A 26,687-nucleotide genomic window follows, 5' to 3' on the forward strand; every position below is an offset into this window, starting at 1 on the left:
GGATCCAGATGTAAACTAAACTGTTTTAAAAACACAATACTGACCGATTGAGGCTGCCGGGGTTCTGCAATGGATCCTATTGGTTGTATAACATGAGCAATACACTAGAGTTCAAAAGTTTGGGGTCACCCAGAGAATTTCATGTTTTTCTATGTAACTCCCACTTTTATCCATGTGCTAACATAACTGCACAAGGGTTTTCTAATCATCAATGAGCCTTTCAACACCATTAGCTAACACAATGTAGCATTAGAACACAGGAGTGATGGTTGCTGGAAATGTTCCTCTGTACCTCTATGGAGATATTCCATTAAAAATCAGCTGTTTACAGCTACAATAGTCATTTACCACATTAACTACGTCTAGACAGTTATTCTGATTCATTTAATGTCATCTTCATTGAAAAAAAAGATTTTCTTTCAAAAATAAGGACATTTATAAATGACCCTAAACTTTTAAACGGTACTGTACATGAATTAAAGTTGCTCTAAATGAGTTACAGTTGCTCTAAATGAACTGAAGTTGCCCTATATAAGCTAAAGTTAACATCATTAGTTAAAGTTGCTCTATATTATTTCGACTTGCTCAAAAATGAGTTAAAGTTGCTCTATATTAGTTAAAGCTGACGTACACTACTGTTCAAAAGTTGTCATCCAGACAATTTCATGCTTTCTTTGAAAACTCATTTTTATCACGTGCCAGTCATTTACCACATTAACAATGTCTAGACTGGATTTATGATTAATTTAATGTTATCTTTGTTAAAAAAAAAACTGCTATCTTTCAAAAATAGGGACACTTCTAAGTGACTGTAAACTTTTGAACGGTGGCGTAATATGCTATATGAGCAATATAAACAGTACATATGATCGGGGGTTATGACTTATGACTGAGACTGTTATATGTGAGCATCACTTGAATCCAAGACTAATTTCCCACTGGGGGCAACAGATTATATCGTGTCATAAATTAATAAGTAAGTTTAATGTCAATAAAATGCCAAGGAAAATGAAAATACCCATCAGAAGCTATAAAAGCCTAAGATGACGATAAGGATTTCAAACTTTACAGTTAAAAAACAGGAAATCGTACCTGATGGCCTGAGTCACGGTTGGCAAATGCAGAAACTAAAGCCAGGGGAGAAAGAAAGGACATTAGCTTATTGAACATCTTCTAATGATGATGATACTGCGGAACAATCAAAGATTAGACTTACCTGGTCCTCTGGAACACTGTTTGCACTTTCATCTAAATCAGACTCTAAAGGGGGGATCATTCCACTTTCAGGGTTAGTTTCATTCTCATCTGTCGGGAAAAAAGGGAATCACACGAATCAGTACGTTACCAAAACAAAGCTTAACTCACACAGGTTACATTTTCTGTTTTTACAAAAGGATCAACCTGAATCTGAAGGACCATCTGATACCATCCCATTCCAGTCTCCAGTTCTACGTTTGGAGGGGCTCTCCTCCTGCCTGAAACAAAAAGATCAGGCATCATAACAAGTGGAACTGTTATGGGTCATTCCCTATGAAATCAACCAATTTTAAGAAAACTTCCCACCTGACCCTCTCAGATTTTGCTAAGCTTTTACATACATTTAGTACATTTATATGATGGGAAAATCCAAAATTTGAATGCTTTATTGTCATTAGTTTCAAAGTTATGGCCATTTGAAGTAGGTAGGGGGTACCCTATTATTGCAGACAAAATTAAGACTTGAAATTTTCGACCATTTTCAGACTTCTATAACTTCTGAACAACAAAAGATAGAGATGTGAAATTTTCAGAATCATTTCACAGTGACCTATAGTCCTCAGAAATGTGAAAATATTTACTTTGTATTTTTAATTGCATGTTACAGAGAATGACAAAGTTGCGATTTTATCCATCACGAACTTCTAAATCATTACACAAAAACTAATCATCATATCCATTAGAGATTTTATGTGGTATAATTTGGCTATCTAAGGATTGGATCTGTATAAAATGAAAGTGCTATGGTATGTAATGCATGAAATATGAACAGCTGAAAATCAAAAATATCTGTCCAACCTTTGGATTCAAAGGTCAACATTAAACATCTGAGAGGGTCAGATGGGGACCACTGGTTGAAATGATATGGAACGGTGCAGCGACTTCCAATCGCTGGGCCGTTTACAATCGTCGTTAACAAGCTATCGTTAACTTCGTTACCATCGCGCGGGAGTACCAGCGACAATAAAGTGTTCAAACTTGTGAAATCGGCGTTCAAACAAATGAAATCCGCGGAAATCCGCGGTAAATTCCCATCCCTGAAAAAAAGCGGAATTCCACGAATTCGTGGAAAAATCACATCCCTGTTTATAAACACAGAGAGCAAAACAAAAAAAAAAAAAGAGAAAGATTTTGCAAAAGAAAAGAGCAGTCAGACCCTCCTGTGTCCCTACAATCCCACATTTCTGATTATAACAATTTAGAAGGAATCAGCAGAGGAGCCAGACAGAAATGGTTCATGTATGTCTATGTGAGATAACGCAAAGAAAGAAACACCACATGGACTGTATGTATTATTTGCAGTGTCGTCCAATATTGGCAGGAAAAAATAAGTTTGATCATATCATTGAATTTTGCAAAGACAAACTAAAACATGGTCCCTTTTTTCACTTTATTGTTGTACACAACATTTTATTTGTCATTCTTCCTATTAATAAGAATATAAATAATGAGAAAACAGATAAAAAAAGAATCCGCTGCTGCTGGACTGTTTGGTTTGTCTTTCTGTTTATTTTACAGCAGTTCAAAAAGCTTGTTTTTTTCTGATCTTGGATTAAAAGTGAGCAAAGTTTACGATATTGTTACGCTATGCTTCAGCACTTGGAGCTCAGACTAACCGTCGTGAACAAGCTCTTCACTTCTGCCCATATTTTTTTATTTGTCTCCAATGATATTTTTGTATCTTATTTAATAGTCTTATTTTTTATGTTCTAATTCAACCAAGGTCAACCATGTTATATGGATGTGAAACCTGGACCACTACAAATGACATCATGAAAAGAATTATTGCCTTTGAGATGTGGACATATAGAAGAATGCTGAAAATATCCTGGACAGATAAAATCACAAATAAAGAAGTCTTAAACAACATAAAAAATAAGAGCACACAATTAGAGCACATATTAAGACTCAGAAAACTCAGGTACTTTGGTAATCTCATAAGAAAAAATAACATATCAAGAATATCATTAGAGGGACGAATAGATGGAAGAAGGCAAAGAGGACGACCAAGAGCAATGTGGACAGACAATATAAAGGAGTGGACAGAAATGCAGTACAGTGAGGCAGTAAGAACAGCCGAAGATAGAAGTATGTGGAGAACTACCATATCCTCCAACCCTGTAAAGGACGGAACATGAAGAAGAGAGATGCTTCAGTAGTGATGGCAAAAGCAGCACGCAAGCTGTTCATTAATTAAAGTGAATTAGGGATGAATCTCCCTCCTGCATGAATCATACATAACAGCACAGTTTTAGAGATGAAAAATAGAAATGTATCGCATACTGTAGATATTTTAGAGAGCCTTCCTGACAAAGTATTTCCAAACTTATCTGCCCTGTTTAAACAGCCTGCAGTTCAGCCATAAAGTCACAGTTTTTTTTATCGTATACCTCTTGTGCTCAGTGAATCACTACTGGCTTCACTCTTGCACTGGGGGGGGGGGGGGGGGGGGGGGGGGGGGGCAACAGGACTTTTAGTTTTTTGCAGAACCTGACTCAAGCAAAGAATTTATTTTTGGTCATTTTTTTTTTAAATGAAACATGTTGAAAAACAAGACATTTTTGGTGAGAAGTGATGATTTTAAGCTCAGACTTGGTGACATTTCACAACGAAGCGCAAGTCAGATATGATTATTACGAAGACAATCAAAAAGTTTTAAAATCTAATGATTCATTCTGTGTTTACAGTTCCTGGCTCTGATAAATTGTCTATTTTTGGTGTTTTACTGAAAGAAAATGTGCTGTATAAACTCGGGCTGGACCCGAATATCCAAATATTCGTTCGCTACGGCGGTATCCAGATAGTAATTTTGGTATCCGAATATTCGCCCCCCCAGACAGATGTTCCGGAAACGAATATTCGGATATTCGTCTTTAATAGGGACCGAATATTCGGAGGCCAGAAACCACTATTCGGGCCAGCTCTAGTTTAAACCCCCAGGAGTTCAGTTTGGAGCTCAGAGGGTTAGAAAGGAAAAAAAGAATGAGTTGGGTTGCATGTTGGTTGAATACAAATAATAATTTAAACTGGAATGATGCAATGAGACTCTACACTCATGTCTAAAAATACAGAATTAAAAGAAGCTAGTTCAAATAAAAAGCCAATTCCAGCATGCAAAATAAGAAAATAATCCCACACTTACTTCTCACTCTCACTCAATGGTCTCTGAAAGCCAAAAAAAAAAAAAAAAAAATTTAAAATCTCAAAAGACATTTAAAATCTGTATTTAAGCCACTATTAAAAATGTGTGTACCTTGAGAGCAGTGCGTATCGTCCTGCTGGATGAGCTGCTGTCATTGCTGTGCACAGACGGACTGCCTGCTGTAGAATTACCTGCCAATAAGAAAAGCATCTTTAACACTAAAAAACAAAAAATAATAAAACTGAATATAAGATTCTCTGAGCAAGACTTACCATTTGTTTTCTTACGTGATAGAGGAGCATGTTTGTCACAATATACCCTTCAAAACACACATCTGGTTGTTAGAACGTGATCAGATATCGAGGAGTAGAGCAAGTAGAAACAGAAAAATGAGACTGTTAAATACTCACATAGTGATGCTATGAGACAAATTGTCCAAGCGGATATTTCCCTCTATCTGCTCACAAATCGGGCAATATGCCTGAGGAAAACAAAACATTGTCATGGTGGTGGTGCTTCTTAAATTATACGAACTCTACTTCTAGAAATAAATACAGACTTTGCTTAAAACTACAACACCCACCCAACAAGAAAATTTGAGTCTCAAAAAAAGCAGATGGGTCATTCCGTATGAAATCAACCAATTTTAAGAAAACTTCCCACCTGACCCTCTCAGATTTTGCTAAGTTTTTACATACATTTACTACATTATATATGATGGGAAAATCCGAAATTTGAATGCTTTATTGTCATTAGTTTCAAAGTTATGGCCATTTGAAGTAGGTAGGGGGTACCCTAAAATTGCGGCCAATATTAAGACTTGAAATTTTCGACCATTTTCAGACTTCTATAACTTCTGAACAACAAAAGATAGAGATCTGAAATTTTCAGAATCATTTCACAGTAATTCAAATTTTGGATTTTCCCATCATATATAATGTACTAAATGTATGTAAAAACTTAGCAAAATCTGAGCGGTTCAGGTGGGGACCACTGGTTGAAATGATATGGAATGACCCAGTTTTATAAGAAGTGTCTGAGGTCTATGTGGAAAACAGTTCTATCAATCAAACCTTAGATGGTCCAGCTTCGGTAGGACTTCTGGAGGGTCCAGGCTTTGTAAGTCCATTGACATAACCGTTGCTATCTGGTCATGAAAAAGAAAAAATTACGGCATAACATCTCATTGAAATAAACACCGAACAGGAAGAAGTACTTACTCTGTTGCTGGCTGTAGTGTTTCAAGCAGTACAGGCTGTTTCACAAAAACACATAAAAATACCGCGTCACAAAAACAAGGCACCATATTCAGCATTTTTCTAAACACGCAGGCGCTGAACTGACCCATAACATCCATTCTGTTCATCCTCTATTGTCTTGGCTCCATCTTGAACAGCACATGGGTAATGGTAGGACTTCTTGCAGCGTTTGACTTCACACCCAGCAGTGGCACCCTTTTTCTTACAATAGTGGCAAATCTGAAGCAAACAAATGGACAGAGCACGACTGATGACTGTTTCCAGCACGGCGTTGGTGGAATAGGTCAATAAGATCTGAGAACTTCAACAATCTTTACCAGCTTGTTTCCTCGTTTCACTTCTTTTAACACATCCTCTACGGAGAAACCAAACAGGTCATCAAACTCCGGTGAATTCTCGCAACAAATACCAGAAGAAAACAACTGAAAAACAAACACGACAAGTTTAGAAAAAGCAGACACAGTTTTCCAGATCTTGTTGTCTAAACATCACAAGTTCTTCTCAAAATGGTTTCTGATTAATTGGTTAACCGATCAACAGAAACTTGATCAACTATTCGTTTCAGTTTTGGTCTCTGTTATCCATTTTAATAATCAACTATTCTATCGATCATTCTGCCAATTAATTGAGTAATCGGATTCTGCACTTGGTATGCATGTTACAGCATCAAAAGTGGAAGAGAGCGCACTGTGCAACACAAATAGTCATCTATATGTGGCATAGTGTTTGGGTATTCAACTAAAATTTAGAAGTCCAGTCAGAGAAAATGTATGCCATTTTTACGGCAACACACTATTTTCCGCAGTAAATCACTGTTTTAATAATGCTCTTATGGTTCCATGGTGTGTTCCAACACTACTTAATGCAGAGAGAGGGGGTTGGAAGTAATCTAGTAAAGTTGGGACACCTGTAGGATTTGGTAGCTCCAACTTTCAAGGCTTCATCAACCTCCACTGCTGCAGAAAGCTGTTTCCGGACAAAGAGCTCCAATGTGCGGTTGTCATGTTAGAAACAAGAAGCTGCTGTGATAGTTAAAGTACATGATGAACCATTGTTTACCATAATAAATGTATGTATTTTCCATAGCTCTCCATTACAACAGCCTGGTTCTTTTTGCTAAAGTATAAGTGTGAAGAAAATCTGAGTGAACAAAGCAAGTTGGTAACCACTGTCATAATACCCATGATCTCTGCTTGGAGTTTGAGGTTTGATCAAACCACCTCAGAAAAAGAAAGCCTGTCTATGTCAAACTTGTTGAGCAGTACGACATTCTGAAATTACTATTTTCCTTGACATAAATAAACACAATAAAAGAATGCTGAAAAGGCCCAGACTGATGCAAAAAGATAAACCACAATGCAGTAAATTACTTTGAATACTTTGGAACAGGTGTTGTGTTAGAAAGTGATTTACATTGTGACCGAAATGATGTTTATGCATCTAAATGACTTGATTTCATTCATGGATGTGATATTTTAAAGATTAAGGTTGCATGTTCCATGTTAAACTTGGATTGTTTAGTTTATATACATCTGGGGCTGCTTTTTCTGACACTCATAATGTGCAAAAACGTGCAGCTTTACATCTGTGGTGACAGCAACTTTTACATTTCTTAAAATGGAACAAATGTGACAAAAGTAATATCTGCAGTATATTGATATTTAAAAATATTGGCTGCATTATAGATGGATTCTGATGTTTAGGCTGTATATATATATATATATATATATAAACTTTATTACAGACACAGTGGTCCAGATAAGAGCAAAAAATAGTACATAAAAAAATAAAACACAACATATACACAATGAACAATTAAAAAACAAAAAGTCAATTACCTAAGAGGATATTACATACCAATGCTTCCATATCTTGGACAGATAGCGTGTAGTGCTAAATTTGATGTTGTGTTGGACATGTCTGATATCTTTGTTTGTGTTTGGAAATTACACTTATGCTTGTATTTTACATATGCTACCAATAAATTCTCTTTGGCAGATAGTTTGTAGGGTAAAATCTTTAAAATATGACCCTCATGAATCAAATTAAGCACTTTAGATGCATTATTAATATTTCAGTTTCAGTACAGAGGCTGCAGTCTCTTTTTGGCAAGTGGAAAACTGCATTATATGAGTTGAATTGGTGCTTTAACGCTGTAAAATCCACTGTTGCAGAAATGCATCAGTTTCGTTTTTTATTATTTTTTTAATTAGTTAAATTATTAGTGAGGTACGCACACACACATAAAAGCAAATATATATATATATATATATATATATATATATATATATATATAAATTTTGTTTTTTCTAACTTTTATTTACACACATATATATATATATATATATATATACACATATATATATATATATATATATATATATATGTCACAGGCCAAATTAGAATCCAGGTAGATTTAGAATCCGCCTACGCAGAATTAGAATTTTGATTTCGCCTAAGCAAAATCAAAATCCTACCATGGTTTTAGTAAAGATTTCAATCTTGATATATCAATAGCCTGTATATTAGAAAGAATAACCCTAACCCTCTAACAGGATTTTGTTATACAGTATGTGAAAAAAACAACCCATAAACTACTTTGATAACATAATTTTTTCCCTGCTTATTTTGCCAAGTGTTGGGGACAAAAGTTGACATTACTTCTAAAGTAATTATTTACCTTGTATCTAAAACCAAATTTCAAGGTACATAATGTTAGGGAAAACAAATAATTACATTAAGATAAGACAGACCTGCCAACCTTGGCAAAATATTTTGAGTACCACTTAATCTCGCTCTCACACACACAGACACGTTTGTACTTCTATCTTAGTGAGGACATCCATAGGCGTAATGCATTTCCTCGAGCCTTACCCTAACCTTAACCATCACAACTGATTGCCTAAACTTAATCCTTACCCTAACCAAACCTCAATTCATACCTGTTCTCTAAAAACAAGTCTTCACCCTCAAACATGGCTGTTTCAAAGTGAGGACCGGCCAAAATGTCCTCACTTTGTAAAAATGTCCTCACTTTGATAGTTAAATGCAGAAAATGGCCCTCACAATGTAGCAAGTACAAGAACACACACACACACACCCACACACATTTTACCGTTTTAACCGCCAGCTGCTGCGGGTGGGGGCACGGGGCACGGGGAACGGGGAGAGAGGCAGAGGACAGGAGAGAGTGGGCCAACGAGGGTTCGGCAGACTCGTTATTCTCCGCTACTCTATGATGACTGGTTGAAATTGCACCACAACACTGCTGCATCGTGTTGTCAGGCATGAGTATTGCACGTCCACATTTCTAACAGCACTCACAGATGTCTGCAGCTTTTTGAGTAGTTTAATGAGGCGGAGCGTACCAGCGTATTTTGATGTCAAATTACATACCTGCTACGCAAAATGCGTACAGGTTGGCAGGTCTGGATAAGATAATCCTTTATTACTCCCCGTGTCCGGGGAAATTTCCCATGTGACAGCAGCATACATCATACAGTACAGCAAAAATAAACAACAATATAATGATAATCATAATAACAATCACAGGAGTGTAGGATGGAAAAAGTGTCTTATGGAATGATGTGAAGTACAAGAAGACTCAAATACCGCAAGAACTGTGCAGATTATGTGGTAAAGGATGATGTGATAGAGTCCAGCTTTGTGTTAACATCAGCCAGTGATGCTGATATAAAGTCTTATAGCAGATGGAATGGGTTAGGGCATATCATCTTCAAAACCCTTCAAATTTCAATCTCGCCTAGGCAAAATCAAAATTCTAATTCTTGCTAGGTGGATGTGTGTGTGTGTGTGTGTATATATATATATATATATATATATATATATATATATTACAGGTGAAATTAGAATCCAGGCAGATTTTAAAATTCTTGCTAGGTGGATTTAAAATCTGCCTGGATTCTAATTTCACCTGTAAAATATATATATATATATATATATATATATATATATATATATATATATATATATATATATATACATTGTTTTTACAAAATTGCAAAAATGCTATATATGTGATAAAGTTCTTGTATTGTGTGTCTTGCGGGGTTAAAACCTATTCAAACCGATTAAAAAAAACAGCTGGCTTGTTTGTCTCTTGAACAGGTCGTTACTGTAAATGAGAACCAGTTCTCAATTAACTTACCAAGTAAAATAAAGGTTAAAAAATATAATAAACGATCATTTACGGCACAGAATACGTAAATCACTTTTTGCCACAACATAGCTTCTCCTTCAAGCTAAAACTTAGCGCCTTTAAGTTGCCTGCTAACTTCAGCGTTAGCTCATTAGCTTCCGGTTGGATTTGAACGAGTAGCTAACATTGAAAACATGCTAATATTTACCAAACAGTTCTCATGAGCGGTGACTTCGTCTTTAGTCGACAAGGCTCCGGTTATCTTCGTCTCTTCGGACCGCTGGCAAAGTGCACAAAACACTTTGCTACGACGATGCATTTTTACCTCCCGTTTACCTAAAATGAACACTTTTTGTTAAGTTAAAACGGAGATACCCACTTTGCATGTCTCCGTCAATTCAAAACTGCTGCAGCAGAGTTTCAGGCGCCTCACCGCCCATCCATGTAGTCGCTGGTTGCCATGTTCTATCAGAAATATCCCCCACATCGAGCTCAAGAAAAGAAAATTTGGGTGAGCTTCTTCTTATAAATTTCCGGCAGGCTGGATGCCTTGTGGCACATTGCTGCCTCTCACAGGTAAGGGTGAGAATGCAGAATTTAGACCATTCCTACAAGGTGATCTTCTCTTACCTCATAGTATTTTACCTGCAACTTTCCTCAGAGATCTTCAGGCAGCTGGGTGAAGTTTCTCAGATATCGTTTGTGTATGGGAACATAGCACAACATAGACATCACATAAACATTCTCAGAAATAAAATAGAAAAACATATGTCAGGGCTGCACAGTAGAGTAGTGGTTAGCACTTTCACCTTGCAACAAAAAGTTCCCTGGTTCAAATCCCGGGGTGGGCCTGGGATCTTTCTGAATGGAGTTTGCATGTTCTCCCTGTGTATGTGTGGGTTTTCTCCGGCTTCCTCCCACAGTCCAAAAATATGCTGAGGTTAACTGATGACTCTAAATTGCCAGTAGGTGTGATTGTTTGTCTGTATATGTAGCCCTGTGACAGACTGGTGACCTATCCAGGGTGTCCAGGGCCCGAGTCAGCTGAGATAGGCTCCAGCACCCCCCATGACCCTAGTGAGGATAAAGCGGTGTATAGAGGATGGATGGATGGATGGATCTCATGTCAGACACTACATGTTACTGAAGAAGAGGAAGCATACATCAGATACAACATGGGCAAGAAGACTAAAAATTCCTTTAACTGTGATTTATTTCATTTATCTAATTTAGTTAAAAAGATACAAGACTGACAATTTTATGTACAATTCCAAAATGTGATTTTTATTCATGGTATGACACAGGGCAAAATGTTTAAGCGTGCTTATTTATGTATTTATGATTAGAAAGCCTATTTTTTTCTGAATTTTGAGGGATTGGGGGCTCTTAAACAGTCCAGTAATGACTGATCCTGTATAATTATGAAAATGTATGCTTGAAATGTATTAATCTTTTTTTTGGTGCTCTCTTGGATGTATGCAGTGACCTAAATGCATATTTTGTTGCCCTGTTTTTATACTAAAATATTTTTTTTCATATTTCAGTTCTGAAATACTGCATGTGACAGTATTATAATAAAATAATATCACAAACATATGCTTGCATTTTTAAGCATTTTCTTTCACAAGACTTTATATGTAGACTTCTCATCTGCTTTATTTTGCCTTTTGGAAAGATTTCCTGCTCAAACTTTTCTGAAATTTGGCCACTAGAGTCCCCAAAATCTGTAATTTTGAGTTTCTATTGGTAAAATGCAACATTTCACTCAAAAGACGGTTTCAGTTTAATGGCATTTCCATAAGATAAGATAGACTTTATTAATCTCACAAAAGAGAAATTTAACATTACAGGGCTCTGAGAAACAAAAAACAGAGGAGTGCCAGGGTAGCACTAAGTATAAAAGCTACGCTTAAAAAAACAAACCTGGCAACCCAGTTGAATATTTTCAGTTTCATTTCTGGCTTTCCTTACGTTGTCCCTCCAATCTCTGAGAGGACTCATCTGCTTGTCTTCGTAAAATCTGTGCACATACAGTAAGTGTGGCAGCACTGTGAGAGCTTGAAAACACAATAGGACAACAGCCTGAGGTCTTACCTAGTTCAGGTCAAAATTACATAGCAAGACTACAAGAAATGAGTGTTTCACACGTTTATGTAGGGCTATGCCCAGGAGTTGCCCATTTGGCACACCCTTGGCACACCGGATAAAACAGGCTGCTGTTCTTCAACGCTTCAAACCTACAGTTATAAATTTGGGCTCTACGGAAAGCTTACACTCTGAGGTATCATATCTCCTATTCAGATTCACTACTGGAATTACATTTATGAAAATTGATGTATAAACATGTAATAACACACCATTTGCCAAACCTTTTGCACAGAAGAGTCAAAAGAAGTGTTAGATGTGATAAATTGTTTTTATAAGTCAAACAGGATAGTATTTACAGTTATCAATGACAAATAGTAAAAATAACAACATCAACTATAATACCATGCTAATAAACTACAACAAAACACTCTACTTACAATAAAATACAACCTATTTACAAATGTCAGCGTGAAACTACTTCCAAAATTTGTTGGCAACATGCCAGTCATTGTAGCAATCCCGTCCAGCCAGGAAGCAAAGTGAAACATCACAGGTAGCACACTTCACGGGTGTCTTCTTGCGGCAGTTTTTGCACTTTAGCCGGCCGGCAGTGCTGTCCCCACTAATATACGTTATCCTGTGATGTTTAGCCCGAGCAGGAGCAGGAGCAGGAACAGGAGCAGGAGCAGGGCCTCGGACCGGCTTGTTTGGGGGGGCAGAACCCATCATTGCCAGGTCCTCTGCAAGGGTCTCCCTAAATGCTTTCTGGTTCATCGGCACCTGTCCTTTAGCCATGGCGAGCTCCTTGTGGATGAGAAAGGCATTCACGATGGCGATGTCCACAAAATGATAAAAGAATGTCTTGTACCATTTCCTGGTTTTGTGGAGGACCTTGTAGAACTGGATGAGGGCATCCGACAGGTCCACTCCACCCATGTGCCTGGATGGACAGAAGAACACCGTGAGAAAAAAAATATACTAAGACATACATATCAAGCATATAAATTACTACATTTCATATGACATGAAACACTGTTGAATATAGTACATACTGGTTGTAGTCTTTGACCACTGGCGGAAGGGTGATGTCTTTCACTTCCCACTGCCCATCTGCACTCCGGACTCGCCGTTTGATAGTCTCCCCTGTGTGTGCTCGGTGGAATGTCGAGCAGAGGGAGACATCCCTAGTGTCTCTCCACTGAACAAAGAGGAGGGAGTCCTTCCTGATCCATCTCACACTGCCACGGTGAGACTTGGAATCCAGGCTGTTCTCTGTGGTTCTGGGAAACCCGATCAGATTTGACCGAATGGTGCCGCATGCCCAGACCTTCATCTTTAGCAGGTCTTGAAAGAGTGTGGTACTGGTGTAGAAGTTGTCCACGAAGAGCTTGTAGCCTGTGCCCAGCAACTGGGGCTTTAGCAGCTCCATTACCGACTCATAACGAATTCCTTTCCCTGTGTTAACTGTTGACTTTCCCTCATAGACAAAGAAGTCCCAGGTATATCCAGCCTTGGAGTCTGCCAAGACAAAAAGTTTGTAGCCCCATCGCACAGGCTTGCTCTTCATGTACTGTTTCAGTCCAATCCTCGCTTTTGAAGCAACCATCCTCTCATCAATGGCAATCTCCTGGTTTGGATGATAGTTTCTCTTGCAGGCCTCCCTCATTTCATCATATAGGGGCTTTATTTTTCCGAGACGATCAAAGGCTGCAGTGCCTCTTCTCCCCTCATTCTCAGCATCCATTGCCGCACTGTTGAGATGGAGCGCCCAGATCATTCTCAGGAACTTCCGTCCTGCCATGACTCTTTTCGGAAATTGTAAACTGTACAGATTACTCCCCCGCCAGTAATCTGTATAGGATGAGCACTTCACCACACCCATGTAAATCAACACTGATATGAAGGAAAACATATCCTGTAAGTCAATGTTTGTCCATGGCTTTGAGGGCGTGGAGTAATGCGCAGAGCCATGTTCATTTGTGTTTTTCACAATGGTAAGCAAAACATCGTTACTGAAAAAGAGCTGGAAAAGTTTGACAGGTGTGTAATTTTCTGTCATGATGAGCTGGGGTCCTGGGGTGCGGTTAGGACAAAAGATTATCTGTGGTGGCTCTATGTCAGGAACATCCACATCATTCCACCTCTCCCCCGATGTGCTGGCTTGGTCAATGGGGCTTGGGCTTGTTCTTCTTCTTTCTCCCCTCCCCCTTCCCCTTCCCCTTCCTCTACCACTACACCTCTTCGGACTTTTGGCTGGAGTTAGGGGAATGGTCTCCTCTTCTCCAGAGGTACTGTCCTCTTGCCCGTGGACCCCTGCTGTGCTTGGCTCCCAGTCTTCATCAGACTGTGATGATGGGCTGTTGTATGAAGATAAGCAAATAACATTGATTTACAACTTGATAAAACTTTACCACTGTTCCAGTATTCAGCATTTCTACATCTTACAGTCTCACAGGTAAGTAATTCACTCCGTGAAACAAAGAGACACACACCTCCCCCCAGGTGACAACACCTCCCCCCAGGTGAGGGTCGAATAAACAAAGAAAGCAGGATTTTCTCTGAAATAACTCTTACTGCTGTCAAACGGATACTATACTGTAATATAATGTAGTATGATGGTGTAAAATAAAACAATAAAAAAATTGTATTGTGTACATAAATACAAAACAATATTATACTATAAAAAAAAATTTCTGAGTACTTACATATCGAGTGTGATGTCTTTCCCCTCTAAAAGAAATTCCTCTGCTTCTGAGTCGATAGGCGACACTTCACCGTCCTCCTCCAGCTTGTCTTTTCTGGGTTCATCACTTTGTCTGCGTGTGCAGGCATGGCAAACAAGATCAAGTCTTTATTCCATTTGAATAACTCATAATTTATTTTTTATAATAGGTTATCATGTGACATCCAGGAGATGAGGAGTAATATGTTTCTAAGGTTTAGAGAAAAAAATGGTCTGTTGATATTTGGTATAAACCGAAGTTACAAACTTATTGCCTTATAAAAGATAGGTACAGTGTGGAACCTTATGTTAAATATAATTTAAGCAAAAGACAGAGATCCCTGTGTGCACAGGTACGTTCAGGAACATTAGCATTAGCTTTAGAGACTGGGAGGTTTAATGCTACTCCAGAGGAGGAAACGCTTTGTTTGCTGTGTAATTTAGGTGAAGTTGAAAATGAGCTTCACTTTGTGTTTTACTGTCCTGTATATGAAGATGTAAGAGAGGTTCTTTTCAGTAAGACGTCCTCTGTTTATTTTGATTTCTTTTGGTTGGATGACCATGAAAAACTAGAGTTTCTTTGCCAGGCCTGGGATAAAAGGCAACATATTTTGTTCAAGGATCGAGGAACAGAATATTGTGTTGTTTCTGGATGTATTCTGCTGCCATGCTGGTATATCAGTGTCTTGTAAACCCATGAGGGTTGGGCACACTTTTGTGCATGACACGAAAATAAAGAAATCAATCACAAAAAAAATCTACCAACTCTTCAATGGTATATTTTCGTTTTCAGTCCATTTGGACATTATGTTCACTCCAAAAACTCAAAAACAACTCAAAAAAACACTCAAAAACAACTACAAAAACTAAAGCACTATTGCTAACACAGGACGCACGTGGAGAGCAGCAGTAGCTAGATACAGGTGTCTTAGTCTTACACACGGATCTGCTGGAAAACTCCTGTCTCGTTTCATATCATGCCACATATCGTTTTCAGCAGCTCACTGGCTACAAGGCCTGTCAATCAAAAGTTTCCTCAAACGTTATTTTCTCAGTCACTACCGGGGGGAAGGGGTCGTGCCCCATTTTGTCATTGTTGTCAACGGTTGGCTGTTCAGCCCTGGAAGGCCGACCAAAGTTACGAGATTGGTTGAAATGAGGTGTCAGTCAAAAGGTTAGAGTTCAGCGGCCATTTTCAGAACAAAAGAGCGCTAATATCTTACTTGTAAATAAAAATATGAAGAGAAATACAGGGAATATGGGACGGGCAGCGCGAGGTGCACGTGCACGAAAACTAGCTGTTTGTGGATTATTTACTGATTTCAAGACATGTTTTGGACAAAATATTTTACTGGCTTGTTTTATCTGGATGTCCAAGGTTGGATTATGGCCGTTTCTTGAGGAATATTTTCATCTGTGACTAGTTATGAGCTTCACAGGTGAGTTGTGCTGTTTACGTTATTTGCTGTTTGTTGGACAAATGTGTTTATATTACCCACTGTGATAATCACATCTGAAAGTGGTTCATACCGGCGGATTCATGAGAATCTACGCTTTCCATGGGTGTATAATGTTTCTATCATCGAGTTTGCAGCTTCGGTCCATTCAGCAAAATACTTTTGCACAGCTCAAAACGGCCCGAATGCGGGCCGATGAGGTTTAACGGGTTTGTAATGTCAATAAAATGCCAAGGAAAATGAAAATACCTATCAGAAGCTATAAAAGCCTGAGATGACGATAAGGATTTCAAACTTTACAGATAAAAAACAGAAAATCGTACCTGATGGCCTGAGTCACGGTTGGCAAATGCAGAAACGAAAGCCAGGGGAGAAAGAAAGGACATTAGCTTATTGAACATCTTCTAATGATGATGATACTGCAGAACAATCAAAGATCAGACTTACCTGGTCCTCTGGAACATTGTTTGCACTTTCATCTAAATCAGACTTTAAAGGGAGGATTATCTCACTTTCAGGCTTAGTTTCATTCTCAGCTGTAGGGAAAAAAGGGAATCACACGAATCAGTACGTTACCAAAACAAAGCTTAACTCACACAGGTTACATTTTCTGTTTTTACAAAAGGATCAACCTGAATCTGAAGGATCAGCTGATACCATCCCATTCCAGTCTCCAGTTCTACGTTTGGAGGGGCTCTCCTCCTGCCTGAAACAAAAAGATCAGGCATCATAACAAGTGGAACTGTTAATGCTTTATAAACACAGAGAGCACAACATAAAAAAAGAGAAAGATTTTGCAAAAGAAAAGAGCAGTCAGACCCTCCTGTGTCCCTACAATCCCACATTTCTGATTATAACAATTTAGAAGGAATCAGCAGAGGAGCCAGACAGAAATGGTTCATGTATGTCTATGTGAGATAACACAAACAAAGAAACACCACATGGACTGTATGTATTATTTGCAGTGTCATCCAATATTTACGGGAAAAAATAAGTTTGATAATATCATTGAATTTTGCAAAGACATAAACTAAAACATGGTCCCTTTTTTCACTTTATTGTTGTACACAACATTTTATTTGTTATTCTTCCTATTAATAAGAATATAAATAATGATAAAATGGATGTAAAAGAATCCGCTGCTGCTGGACTGTTTGGTTTGTCTTTCTGTTTATTTTACAGCACTTCAAAAAAATTGTTTTTTTCTGATCTTGGATTAAAAGTGAGCAAAGTTTACGATATTGTTTCGCTATGCTTCAGTGGTGATGGCAAAAACAGCACGCAAGCCGTTCGTTAAAGTGAATTAGGGATGAATCTCCCTCCTGCATGAATCATACATAACAGCACAGTTTTAGAGATGAAAAATAGAAATGTATCGCATACTGTAGATACTTTAGAGAGCCTTCCTGACAAAGTATTTCCAAACTTGTCTTATTTGTAAATAAAAATATGAAGAGAAATACAGGGAATATGGGACGCGCAGTGCAAGGTGCATGTGCACGAAAACTGGCTATTTGTGGATTATTTACTGATTTCAAGACATGTTTTGGACAAAATATGTTACTGGCTTGTTTTGTCTGGATGTCCAAGGTTGGATTATGGCCGTTTCTTGTGGAATATTTTCATCTGTGACTAGTTATGAGCTTCAAAGGTGAGTTGTGCTGTTTACATTATTTGCTGTTTGTTGGACAAATGTGTTTATATTACCCGCTGTGATAATCACATCTGAAAGTGGTTCATACTGGCGGATTCATGAGAATCTAAGCTTTCCATGGGTGTATAATGTTTCTATCATCGAGTTTGCAGCTTCGGTCAATTCAGCAAAATACTTTTGCACAGCTCAAAACGGCCCGAATGCGGGCCGATGAGGTTTAACGGGTTTGTAATGTCAATATAACGCCAAGGAAAATGAAAATACCCATCAGAAGCTATGAAAGCCTAAGAACGATACGGATTTCAAACTTTACAGTTAAAAAACAGAAAATCGTACCTGATGGCCTGAGTCACGGTTGACAAATGCAGAAACTAAAGCCAGGGGAGAAAGAAAGGACATGAGCTTATTGAACATCTTCTAATGATGATGATACTGCGGAACAATCAAAGATCAGACTTACCTGGTCCTCTGAAACACTGTCTGCACTTTCATCTAAATCAGACTTTAAAGGGAGGATTATGTCACTTTCAGGCTTAGTTTCATTCTCAGCTGCAGGGAAAAAAGGGAATCACACGAATCAGTACGTTACCAAAACAAAGCTTAACTCACACAGGTTACATTTTCTGTTTTTACAAAAGGATCAACCTGAATCTGAAGGATCAGCTGATACCATCCCATTCCAGTCTCCAGTTCTACGTTTGGAGGGGCTCTCCTCCTGCCTGAGACAAAAAGATCAGGCATCATAACAAGTGGAACTGTTAATGCTTTATAAACACGGAGAGCACAACATAAAAAAAAAGAGAAAGATTTTGCAAAAGAAAAGAGCAGTCAGACCCTCCTGTGTCCCCACAATCCCACATTTCTGATTATAACAATTTAGAAGGAATCAGCAGAGGAGCCAGACAGAAATGGTTCATGTATGTCTATGTGAGATAACGCAAAGAAAGAAACACCACATGGACTGTATGTATTATTTGCAGTGTCGTCCAATATTTGCGGGAAAAAATAAGTTTGATAATATCATTGAATTTTGCAAAGACATAAACTAAAACATGGTCCCTTTTTTCACTTTATTGTTGTACACAACATTTTATTTGTTATTCTTCCTATTAATAAGAATATAAATAATGAGAAAACAGATAAAAAGAATCCGCTGCTGCTGGACTGTTTGGTTTGTCTTTCTGTTTATTTTACAGCACTTCAAAAAGCTTGTTTTTTTCTGATCTTGGATTAAAAGTGAGCAAAGTTTACGATATTGTTTCGCTATGCTTCAGTGGTGATGGCAAAAGCAGCACGCAAGCCATTCGTTAAAGTGAATTAGGGATGAATCTCCCTCCTGCATGAATCATACATAACAGCACAGTTTTAGAGATGAAAAATAGAAATGTATCGCATACTGTAGATATTTTAGAGAGCCTTCCTGACAAAGTATTTCCAAACTTGTCTTATTTGTAAATAAAAATATGAAGAGAAATACAGGGAATATGGGACGCGCAGTGCAAGGTGCATGTGCACGAAAACTGGCTATTTGTGGATTATTTACTGATTTCAAGACATGTTTTGGACAAAATATGTTACTGGCTTGTTTTGTCTGGATGTCCAAGGTTGGATTATGGCCGTTTCTTGTGGAATATTTTCATCTGTGACTAGTTATGAGCTTCAAAGGTGAGTTGTGCTGTTTACGTTTTTTGCTGTTTGTTGGACAAATGTGTTTATATTACCCACTGTGATAATCACATCTGAAAGTGGTTCATACTGGCGGATTCATGAGAATCTAAGCTTTCCATGGGTGTATAATGTTTTTATCATCGAGTTTGCAGCTTCGGTCCATTCAGCAAAATACTTTTGCACAGCTCAAAACGGCCCGAATGCGGGCCGATGAGGTTTAACGGGTTTGTAATGTCAATAAAATGCCAAGGAAAATGAAAATACCCATCAGAAGCTATAAAAGCCTAAGAACGATACGGATTTCAAACTTTACAGTTAAAAAACAGAAAATCGTACCTGATGGCCTGAGTCATGGTTGACAAATGCAGAAACTAAAGCCAGGGGAGAAAGAAAGGACATTAGCTTATTGAACATCTTCTAATGATGATGATACTGCAGAACAATCAAAGATCAGACTTACCTGGTCCTCTGGAACATTGTTTGCACTTTCATCTAAATCAGACTTTAAAGGGAGGATTATCTCACTTTCAGGCTTAGTTTCATTCTCAGCTGTAGGGAAAAAAGGGAATCACACGAATCAGTACGTTACCAAAACAAAGCTTAACTCACACAGGTTACATTTTCTGTTTTTACAAAAGGATCAACCTGAATCTGAAGGATCAACTGATACCATCCCATTCCAGTCTCCGATTCTATATTTGGAGGGGCTCTCCTCCTGCCTGAGACAAAAAGATCAGGCATCATAACAAGTGGAACTGTTAATGCTTTATAAACACGGAGAGCACAACATAAAAAAAAAGAGAAAGATTTTGCAAAAGAAAAGAGCAGTCAGACCCTCCTGTGTCCCCACAATCCCACATTTCTGATTATAACAATTTAGAAGGAATCAGCAGAGGAGCCAGACAGAAATGGTTCATGTATGTCTATGTGAGATAACACAAACAAAGAAACACCACATGGACTGTATGTATTATTTGCAGTGTCGTCCAATATTTGCGGGAAAAAATAAGTTTGATAATATCATTGAATTTTGCAAAGACAAACTAAAACATGGTCCCTTTTTTCACTTTATTGTTGTACACAACATTTTATTTGTTATTCTTCCTATTAATAAGAATATAAATAATGAGAAAACAGATAAAAAGAATCCGCTGCTGCTGGACTGTTTGGTTTGTCTTTCTGTTTATTTTACAGCACTTCAAAAAGCTTGTTTTTTTCTGATCTTGGATTAAAAGTGAGCAAAGTTTATGATATTGTTTCGCTATGCTTCAGTGGTGATGGCAAAAGCAGCACGCAAGCCATTCGTTAAAGTGAATTAGGGATGAATCTCCCTCCTGCATGAATCATACATAACAGCACAGTTTTAGAGATGAAAAATAGAAATGTATCGCATACTGTAGATATTTTAGAGAGCCTTCCTGACAAAGTATTTCCAAACTTGTCTTATTTGTAAATAAAAATATGAAGAGAAATACAGGGAATATGGGACGCGCAGTGCAAGGTGCATGTGCACGAAAACTGGCTATTTGTGGATTATTTACTGATTTCAAGACATGTTTTGGACAAAATATGTTACTGGCTTGTTTTGTCTGGATGTCCAAGGTTGGATTATGGCCGTTTCTTGTGGAATATTTTCATCTGTGACTAGTTATGAGCTTCAAAGGTGAGTTGTGCTGTTTACGTTATTTGCTGTTTGTTGGACAAATGTGTTTATATTACCCACTGTGATAATCACATCTGAAAGTGGTTCATACCGGCGGATTCATGAGAATCTAAGGTTTCCATGGGTGTATAATGTTTCTATCATCGAGTTTGCAGCTTCGGTCAATTCAGCAAAATACTTTTGCACAGCTCAAAACGGCCCGAATGCGGGCCGATGAGGTTTAACGGGTTTGTAGAGTCAATAAAATGCCAAGGAAAATGAAAATACCCATCAGAAGCTATGAAAGCCTAAGAACGATAAGGATTTCAAACTTTACAGATAAAAAACAGAAAATCGTACCTGATGGCCTGAGTCACGGTTGACAAATGCAGAAACGAAAGCCAGGGGAGAAAGAAAGGACATTAGCTTATTGAACATCTTCTAATGATGATGATACTGCGGAACAATCAAAGATCAGACTCACCTGGTCCTCTGGAACACTGTTTGCACTTTCATCTAAATCAGACTTTAAAGGGAGGATTATGTCACTTTCAGGCTTAGTTTCATTCTCAGCTGTAGGGAAAAAAGGGAATCACACGAATCAGTACGTTACCAAAACAAAGCTTAACTCACACAGGTTACATTTTCTGTTTTTACAAAAGGATCAACCTGAATCTGAAGGATCAGCTGATACCATCCCATTCCAGTCTCCAGTTCTACGTTTGGAGGGGCTCTCCTCCTGCCTGAAACAAAAAGATCAGGCATCATAACAAGTGGAACTGTTATGGGTCATTCCCTATGAAATCAACCAATTTTAAGAAAGCTTTCCACCTGACCCTCTCAGATTTTGCTAAGTTCTTACATACATTTAGTACATTATATATGATGGGAAAATCCAAAATTTGAATGCTTTATTGTTGTTAGTTTCAAAGTTACGGCCATTTGAAGTCGGTAGGGGGTACCCTAAAATTTCGGCCAAAATTGCCTTGAAATTTCCGACCATTTTCAGACTTCTATAACTTCTGAACAACAAAAGATAGAGAGCTGAAATTTTCAGAATCATTTCACAGTGACCTATAGTCCTCAGAAATGTGAAAATATTTACTTTATATTTATAATTGCATGTTACAGAGAATGACAAAGTTGCGATTTTATCCATCACGAACTTCTAAACGGCTACATTTGGCCACCCATTACACAAAAACTAATCATCATATCCATTAGAGATTTTATGTGGTATAATTTGGCTATCTAAGGATTGGATCTGTATAAAATGAAAGTGCTATGGTATGTAATGCATGAAATATGAACAGCTACAAATCAGAAATATCTGTCCAACCTTCGGATTCAAAGGTTAACATTAAACATCTGAGAGGGTCAGGTGGGGACCACTGGTTGAAATGATATGGAACGACCCTTATGTTTTATAAACATGGAGAGCATAACAAAAAAAAAAAAAAAAAAAAAAGAGAAAGATTTTGCAAAAGAAAAGAGCAGTCAGACCCTCCTGTGTCCCCACAATCCCACATTTCTGATTATAACAATTTAGAAGGAATCAGCAGAGGAGCCAGACAGAAATGGTTCATGTATGTCTATGTGAGATAACGCAAACAAAGAAACACCACATGGACTGTATGTATTATTTGCAGTGTCGTCCAATATTTGCGGGAAAAAATAAGTTTGATAATATCATTGAATTTTGCAAAGACAAACTAAAACATGGTCCCTTTTTTCACTTTATTGTTGTACACAACATTTTATTTGTCATTCTTCCTATTAATAAGAATATAAATAATGATAAAATGGATGTAAAAGAATCCGCTGCTGCTGGACTGTTTGGTTTGTCTTTCTGTTTATTTTACAGCACTTCAAAAAGCTTGTTTTTTTCTGATCTTGGATTAAAAGATATTGCGACGCTGCACGCAAGCCGTTCATTAATTAAAGTGAATTAGGGATGACTGTATGGCGTCATAATTAGGTCAAAAGTCGCGCGCTAAGTGTGTGTGTGTGTGTGTGTGTATATATATATATATATATATACACACATACATACACACCCCCAACACATAAAAATAAAGCCATACAAAAGGATTATGTTTGCATCCAACAGAGGCAGATTTAATCTACACAATAGCAATAACAGTAATAACAGAATGCAATCCAGAAATAGAAAAATATAAAAACAAAAAAAAAAAAACAACTCGAACCAATAAACCAAAAAAAATATTTACAATATTTACAGAATCATCATGCAAGATGAATCACTGGCCATGATGCCACTGTGCAAAGCAGTTTTTTTTTTTTGCTGTGAGGCACAGTCATTCTCCTCATCATCCTCACGACTACTGAGGTGCAATGACCACAGGATGGCCTCAAACCGGTCCCGGGACATGTTCTCCCGGGGGAAGGCAAAGTTGTAAGGCCACTTTCTCCTCCAGTAATCCCCTCTGTTATGTACCTGGACAAGGCCAGAGAAAACAATAATTGAAAGAAAAATATAGAAGTCTCTCACAGTTACAGGTGCCCACTGAAACTTGAGCCCTGCCTCAATCCTTTTGGCAGCATTAGCATTTGTGTTGACAATAACTGTCCTTATGACTGATGCACTGAAAAACAGCTGGAAAAGTGAAAGAGGGGTCCATGCCGCTGTTCTGTCAAATGTGGGGCCAGGTTCCCTGGCAGGTGCAAATTTGAGAGGATCTAGTTTTCTGTCTTTTTCCTCTATTGTGCCACCTTTCCAGCCTAACCGCGCGAGACAACCCACGGCAACGAATTTAATTCTCTGCCAGGGTGGGTCTAGTTACCCTCCATAAGGCTTGAGGCTGGATTCTCCTAAAACTGGCCGGACGAATCACCATGAAGTGTAGAGTCAGAAGGCGAGCGTAACGAAGTGACGACAGAGGCGCGACGATTCTGACAGAAACAACCGGCGCACAATAAACAGTTATCTTTCCACTCGGCTTTGGCCACAGCCCTTAAAGATTTGAAGCTAAAATTCAACTTGAAAGATAAACAAAGGACGGCACTGAAGGGTTTCATTGAGAAGAAAGACGTATTTGGACTTATGCCGACGAGATATGGCAAATCCTTAATATACCAGTTGGCTCCGCTGGTTGGGAAGCTAATGGGACTTAGCCACAATCCGCCGGTGCTCTCGGAACTACGTCAGCCTATTCGTTGCGCTGATTGGTTGTATACCTACCCAACTGCTGCAGAGTGATTTGAAAGACAACCTTTTAGCCCGCCTCCCACCTTTCTCTTTCAGCGGCTGCAGGGTCACTTCTGCCACGCTTGGCTGGAGCTTTCCTGGGTTTTTGTTGTGCACAAGGTGAGAATTGCTCTGGCTGTGGGGGAGGGGGAGCTGATGCACGGCGAGAGAGCCTTCTAGATGGGGGTTGGGTCGACGTTGAGGACCTTGGCTCATCTTCCTCATCACTGTTGAAACAAGTGTATAAAGTAGTTTTACTCACTCGCCAACTCAACTGAATTATTCAACAAAAATACACGTTTGCTGATGTCTAAGAACCTAACTCTGGCATAAACATATGAGCGAGCGAGCGAGAGAAAGAGTGAGCGAGCGAGCAGGAGAGAGTTTGCAGTCGTTTCAGAAAAAAATATAGCGACACACTTTCAGTAATTATATACTATATATATATATATATATATATAAATAAACGTACTGAGCAGTAAAAAAGAGCTTACATACCTTATTTCCGGTGGTAACTGATAGTCGCTGTCACGACTAATGTCCGGCTGTGTCTCAATGTTGTCTTCAGATTACGAATCTTCAAAGATGACGTTTGTCCCACTATCACTGAGAATTATCTCAAGTGCTTGTTCAGCAGTGTACCGCTTGTTTCTCTTCATTTTGACTGTAAAAAACACGATAAACAGTCCAAGTTCTCCAAACTATCTGTGCGCTCTGCGCTCTCGTGCGTAATGCCCTCTCTATGCGGTACAACTGTTTACCTTTACGCCCAGTCATAACTCCGGCTACGATTGGCCGATTCTGGTGATTGACACCTTGTTGTAATCGTCAGGACCAATAGAATCAAATTCAGGTCACTGTTCTGAGATCAGCCAAACCACCAGCGAATCAGAAGGAGCCAAATCCACGTGGGGAAGATTGACTCACGCACGCCTTCCTCCAAACAAATCGCTCTCAAAGCGTCACATGACGGACAATCGACAATCGACCAATAAATGCTTGGAAGGCATCTTGCCAGTTGCAAACCGGAGTTATGCCGATGGATGCAAGTTTTCCTCACTTACAGCCAAGGTAAGAGCATTTCTGGCTTGTTTTTTTTGACAGCGAGTTGTTTTGCTCTTATTTGGCTGCTAGATCAGTGAATCTTGGTGCTATGGGGCATAAAATCGGTGTTGTTGGCATCTGTGGAGTCTCAGCTTTCAAGGGAAGTGCTGGGTTGTTGTCTGCATGATGCGGAGAACTTTCTGTGGACGTTTTTTGTCTCTATGGTGATGAAAATAGCACCCCCTCATCTACGTTCAGGCTGGTTTTTATACTATTATAGTTTAAATTGTGGTTTTTGGAAATGACTTGAGTGTTTAGAGGAGATTCTAAGCTTTCTGTGGGTATGTGGAATGTGTATGAAAGGGAGACAGCTGCTGACTTTTTTTTTTTGCATAAGAGGTTAAAAGAAGCCAGTTAAAAAAAAAGTCAATTCCAGCATGCAAAATAAGAAAATAATCCCACACTTACTTCTCACTCTCACTCAATGGTCTCTGAAAGCCAAAAAAATAGGGTAAATCTCAATAGACATTTAAAATCTTTATTGAAGCCACCATTAAAAATGTGTGTACCTTGCGAGCAGTGCGTATCGTCCTGCCGGATGAGCTGCTGTCATTGCTGTGCACAGACGGACTGCCTGCTGTAGAATTACCTGCCAATAAGAAAAGCATCTTTACCTAGGTTTGCACCTAACGACGCGTCGACGAGTCGTCTAAGCACGATAGGTTATCAAAAGCGGAAGTGAGCGCGCAATGCAACAGAAATTCCCTTCCGACCGGAGTGCGGAACACGGACGAACGCCAGTGTGGCATCGTGCATGTATAGAGAACGGGAATGTGACATCACGTCGCAAAGCATCTTGGGATTTGTGGCGGGTTTACTGGCAGCTTCCTTAAAACCTGCACATTTGTACATGTTTTTAGCGCGCAAACTTTCTGGCCATCAGCAACAATGAGGCGCACATGTTGTGTGGTGGGTTGCGACAGTAAGTCTCACCACTGGTCTGGGAGAAAATTGTCCAACGGACTGCAATATTTCAGTTTTCCCACTTGGAAAAGGCATCAGGGGAGCGCAATCTCGGAACTGACAAAGAGACACCGAATGGCTTGGATTGCTGCCATTAAACGAAAGTCAATCTCTTTCGATAATATTCCCAAGACGATGTTCGTTTGTTCCAGGCATTTCCATAAGGGTGAGTGGAATATTTTCGTCTTTGTGTAATAATGAACCTGGAAATGTGAGTCGCGCTGTGTGCGTTGAAGCCGAGAACGGATGGATGGATATTTGTTGTTTTTCAGACAAACGCGTTTATATTACCCGCTGTGGTAATCACATCTGAAAATGGTTTATACCAGCGGATTCATGAGAATCTAAGCTTTCCATCGGTGTA

At 38.7% G+C, this 26,687-nt stretch overlaps 1 protein-coding gene and 2 long non-coding RNA genes across 52 annotated transcripts in view; 1 reads left to right on the forward strand and 2 right to left on the reverse strand.

The window, feature by feature from the left end:
• Window positions 1-26,687, reverse strand: part of phf11 (PHD finger protein 11) — a 42,469-nt gene that overhangs the window by 12,097 nt on the left and 3,685 nt on the right. For 3 of the 50 annotated variants that reach the window (XM_051958435.1, XM_051958465.1, XM_051958447.1), the window contains 17 exons: window positions 25,870-25,949; window positions 25,769-25,791; window positions 21,718-21,791; window positions 21,533-21,621; window positions 21,409-21,443; window positions 20,052-20,125; window positions 19,867-19,955; window positions 19,743-19,777; window positions 18,384-18,457; window positions 18,199-18,287; window positions 18,075-18,109; window positions 16,717-16,790; window positions 16,532-16,620; window positions 16,408-16,442; window positions 14,611-14,721; window positions 12,958-14,262; window positions 12,215-12,845 (listed from right to left, as the gene is read on the reverse strand). In XM_051958435.1, coding sequence (XP_051814395.1) covers window positions 12,380-12,845; window positions 12,958-14,262; window positions 14,611-14,721; window positions 16,408-16,442; window positions 16,532-16,620; window positions 16,717-16,790; window positions 18,075-18,109; window positions 18,199-18,287; window positions 18,384-18,457; window positions 19,743-19,777; window positions 19,867-19,955; window positions 20,052-20,125; window positions 21,409-21,443; window positions 21,533-21,621; window positions 21,718-21,791; window positions 25,769-25,791; window positions 25,870-25,949 — 2,777 coding nt within the window. In that variant the 3' untranslated portion in view covers window positions 12,215-12,379. Of the gene's footprint in view, window positions 1-1,092; window positions 1,128-1,216; window positions 1,306-1,401; window positions 1,476-12,214; window positions 12,846-12,957; window positions 14,263-14,610; window positions 14,722-16,407; window positions 16,443-16,531; window positions 16,621-16,716; window positions 16,791-18,074; window positions 18,110-18,198; window positions 18,288-18,383; window positions 18,458-19,742; window positions 19,778-19,866; window positions 19,956-20,051; window positions 20,126-21,408; window positions 21,444-21,532; window positions 21,622-21,717; window positions 21,792-23,288; window positions 24,484-24,754; window positions 24,921-25,768; window positions 25,792-25,869; window positions 25,950-26,687 lie in introns of those variants that run through there. The other 47 variants (XM_051958449.1, XM_051958448.1, XM_051958438.1 and 44 more) reach the window with 45 other exon arrangements.
• LOC127536996 (uncharacterized) lies at window positions 1,948-22,522 on the forward strand. Its single transcript, XR_007946264.1, has 2 exons — window positions 1,948-2,069; window positions 22,402-22,522. It is a non-coding gene; the product is annotated as an uncharacterized LOC127536996 (long non-coding RNA).
• Window positions 5,801-10,147, reverse strand: LOC127537000 (uncharacterized). The gene is made up of 3 exons (XR_007946268.1): window positions 10,026-10,147; window positions 5,976-6,013; window positions 5,801-5,877 (listed from the first exon to the last, which is right to left on the reverse strand). It is a non-coding gene; the product is annotated as an uncharacterized LOC127537000 (long non-coding RNA).

This window comes from Acanthochromis polyacanthus, chromosome 14 (genome assembly GCF_021347895.1).
Source record: "Acanthochromis polyacanthus isolate Apoly-LR-REF ecotype Palm Island chromosome 14, KAUST_Apoly_ChrSc, whole genome shotgun sequence".
Taxonomy (NCBI): Eukaryota; Metazoa; Chordata; class Actinopteri; family Pomacentridae; genus Acanthochromis; species Acanthochromis polyacanthus.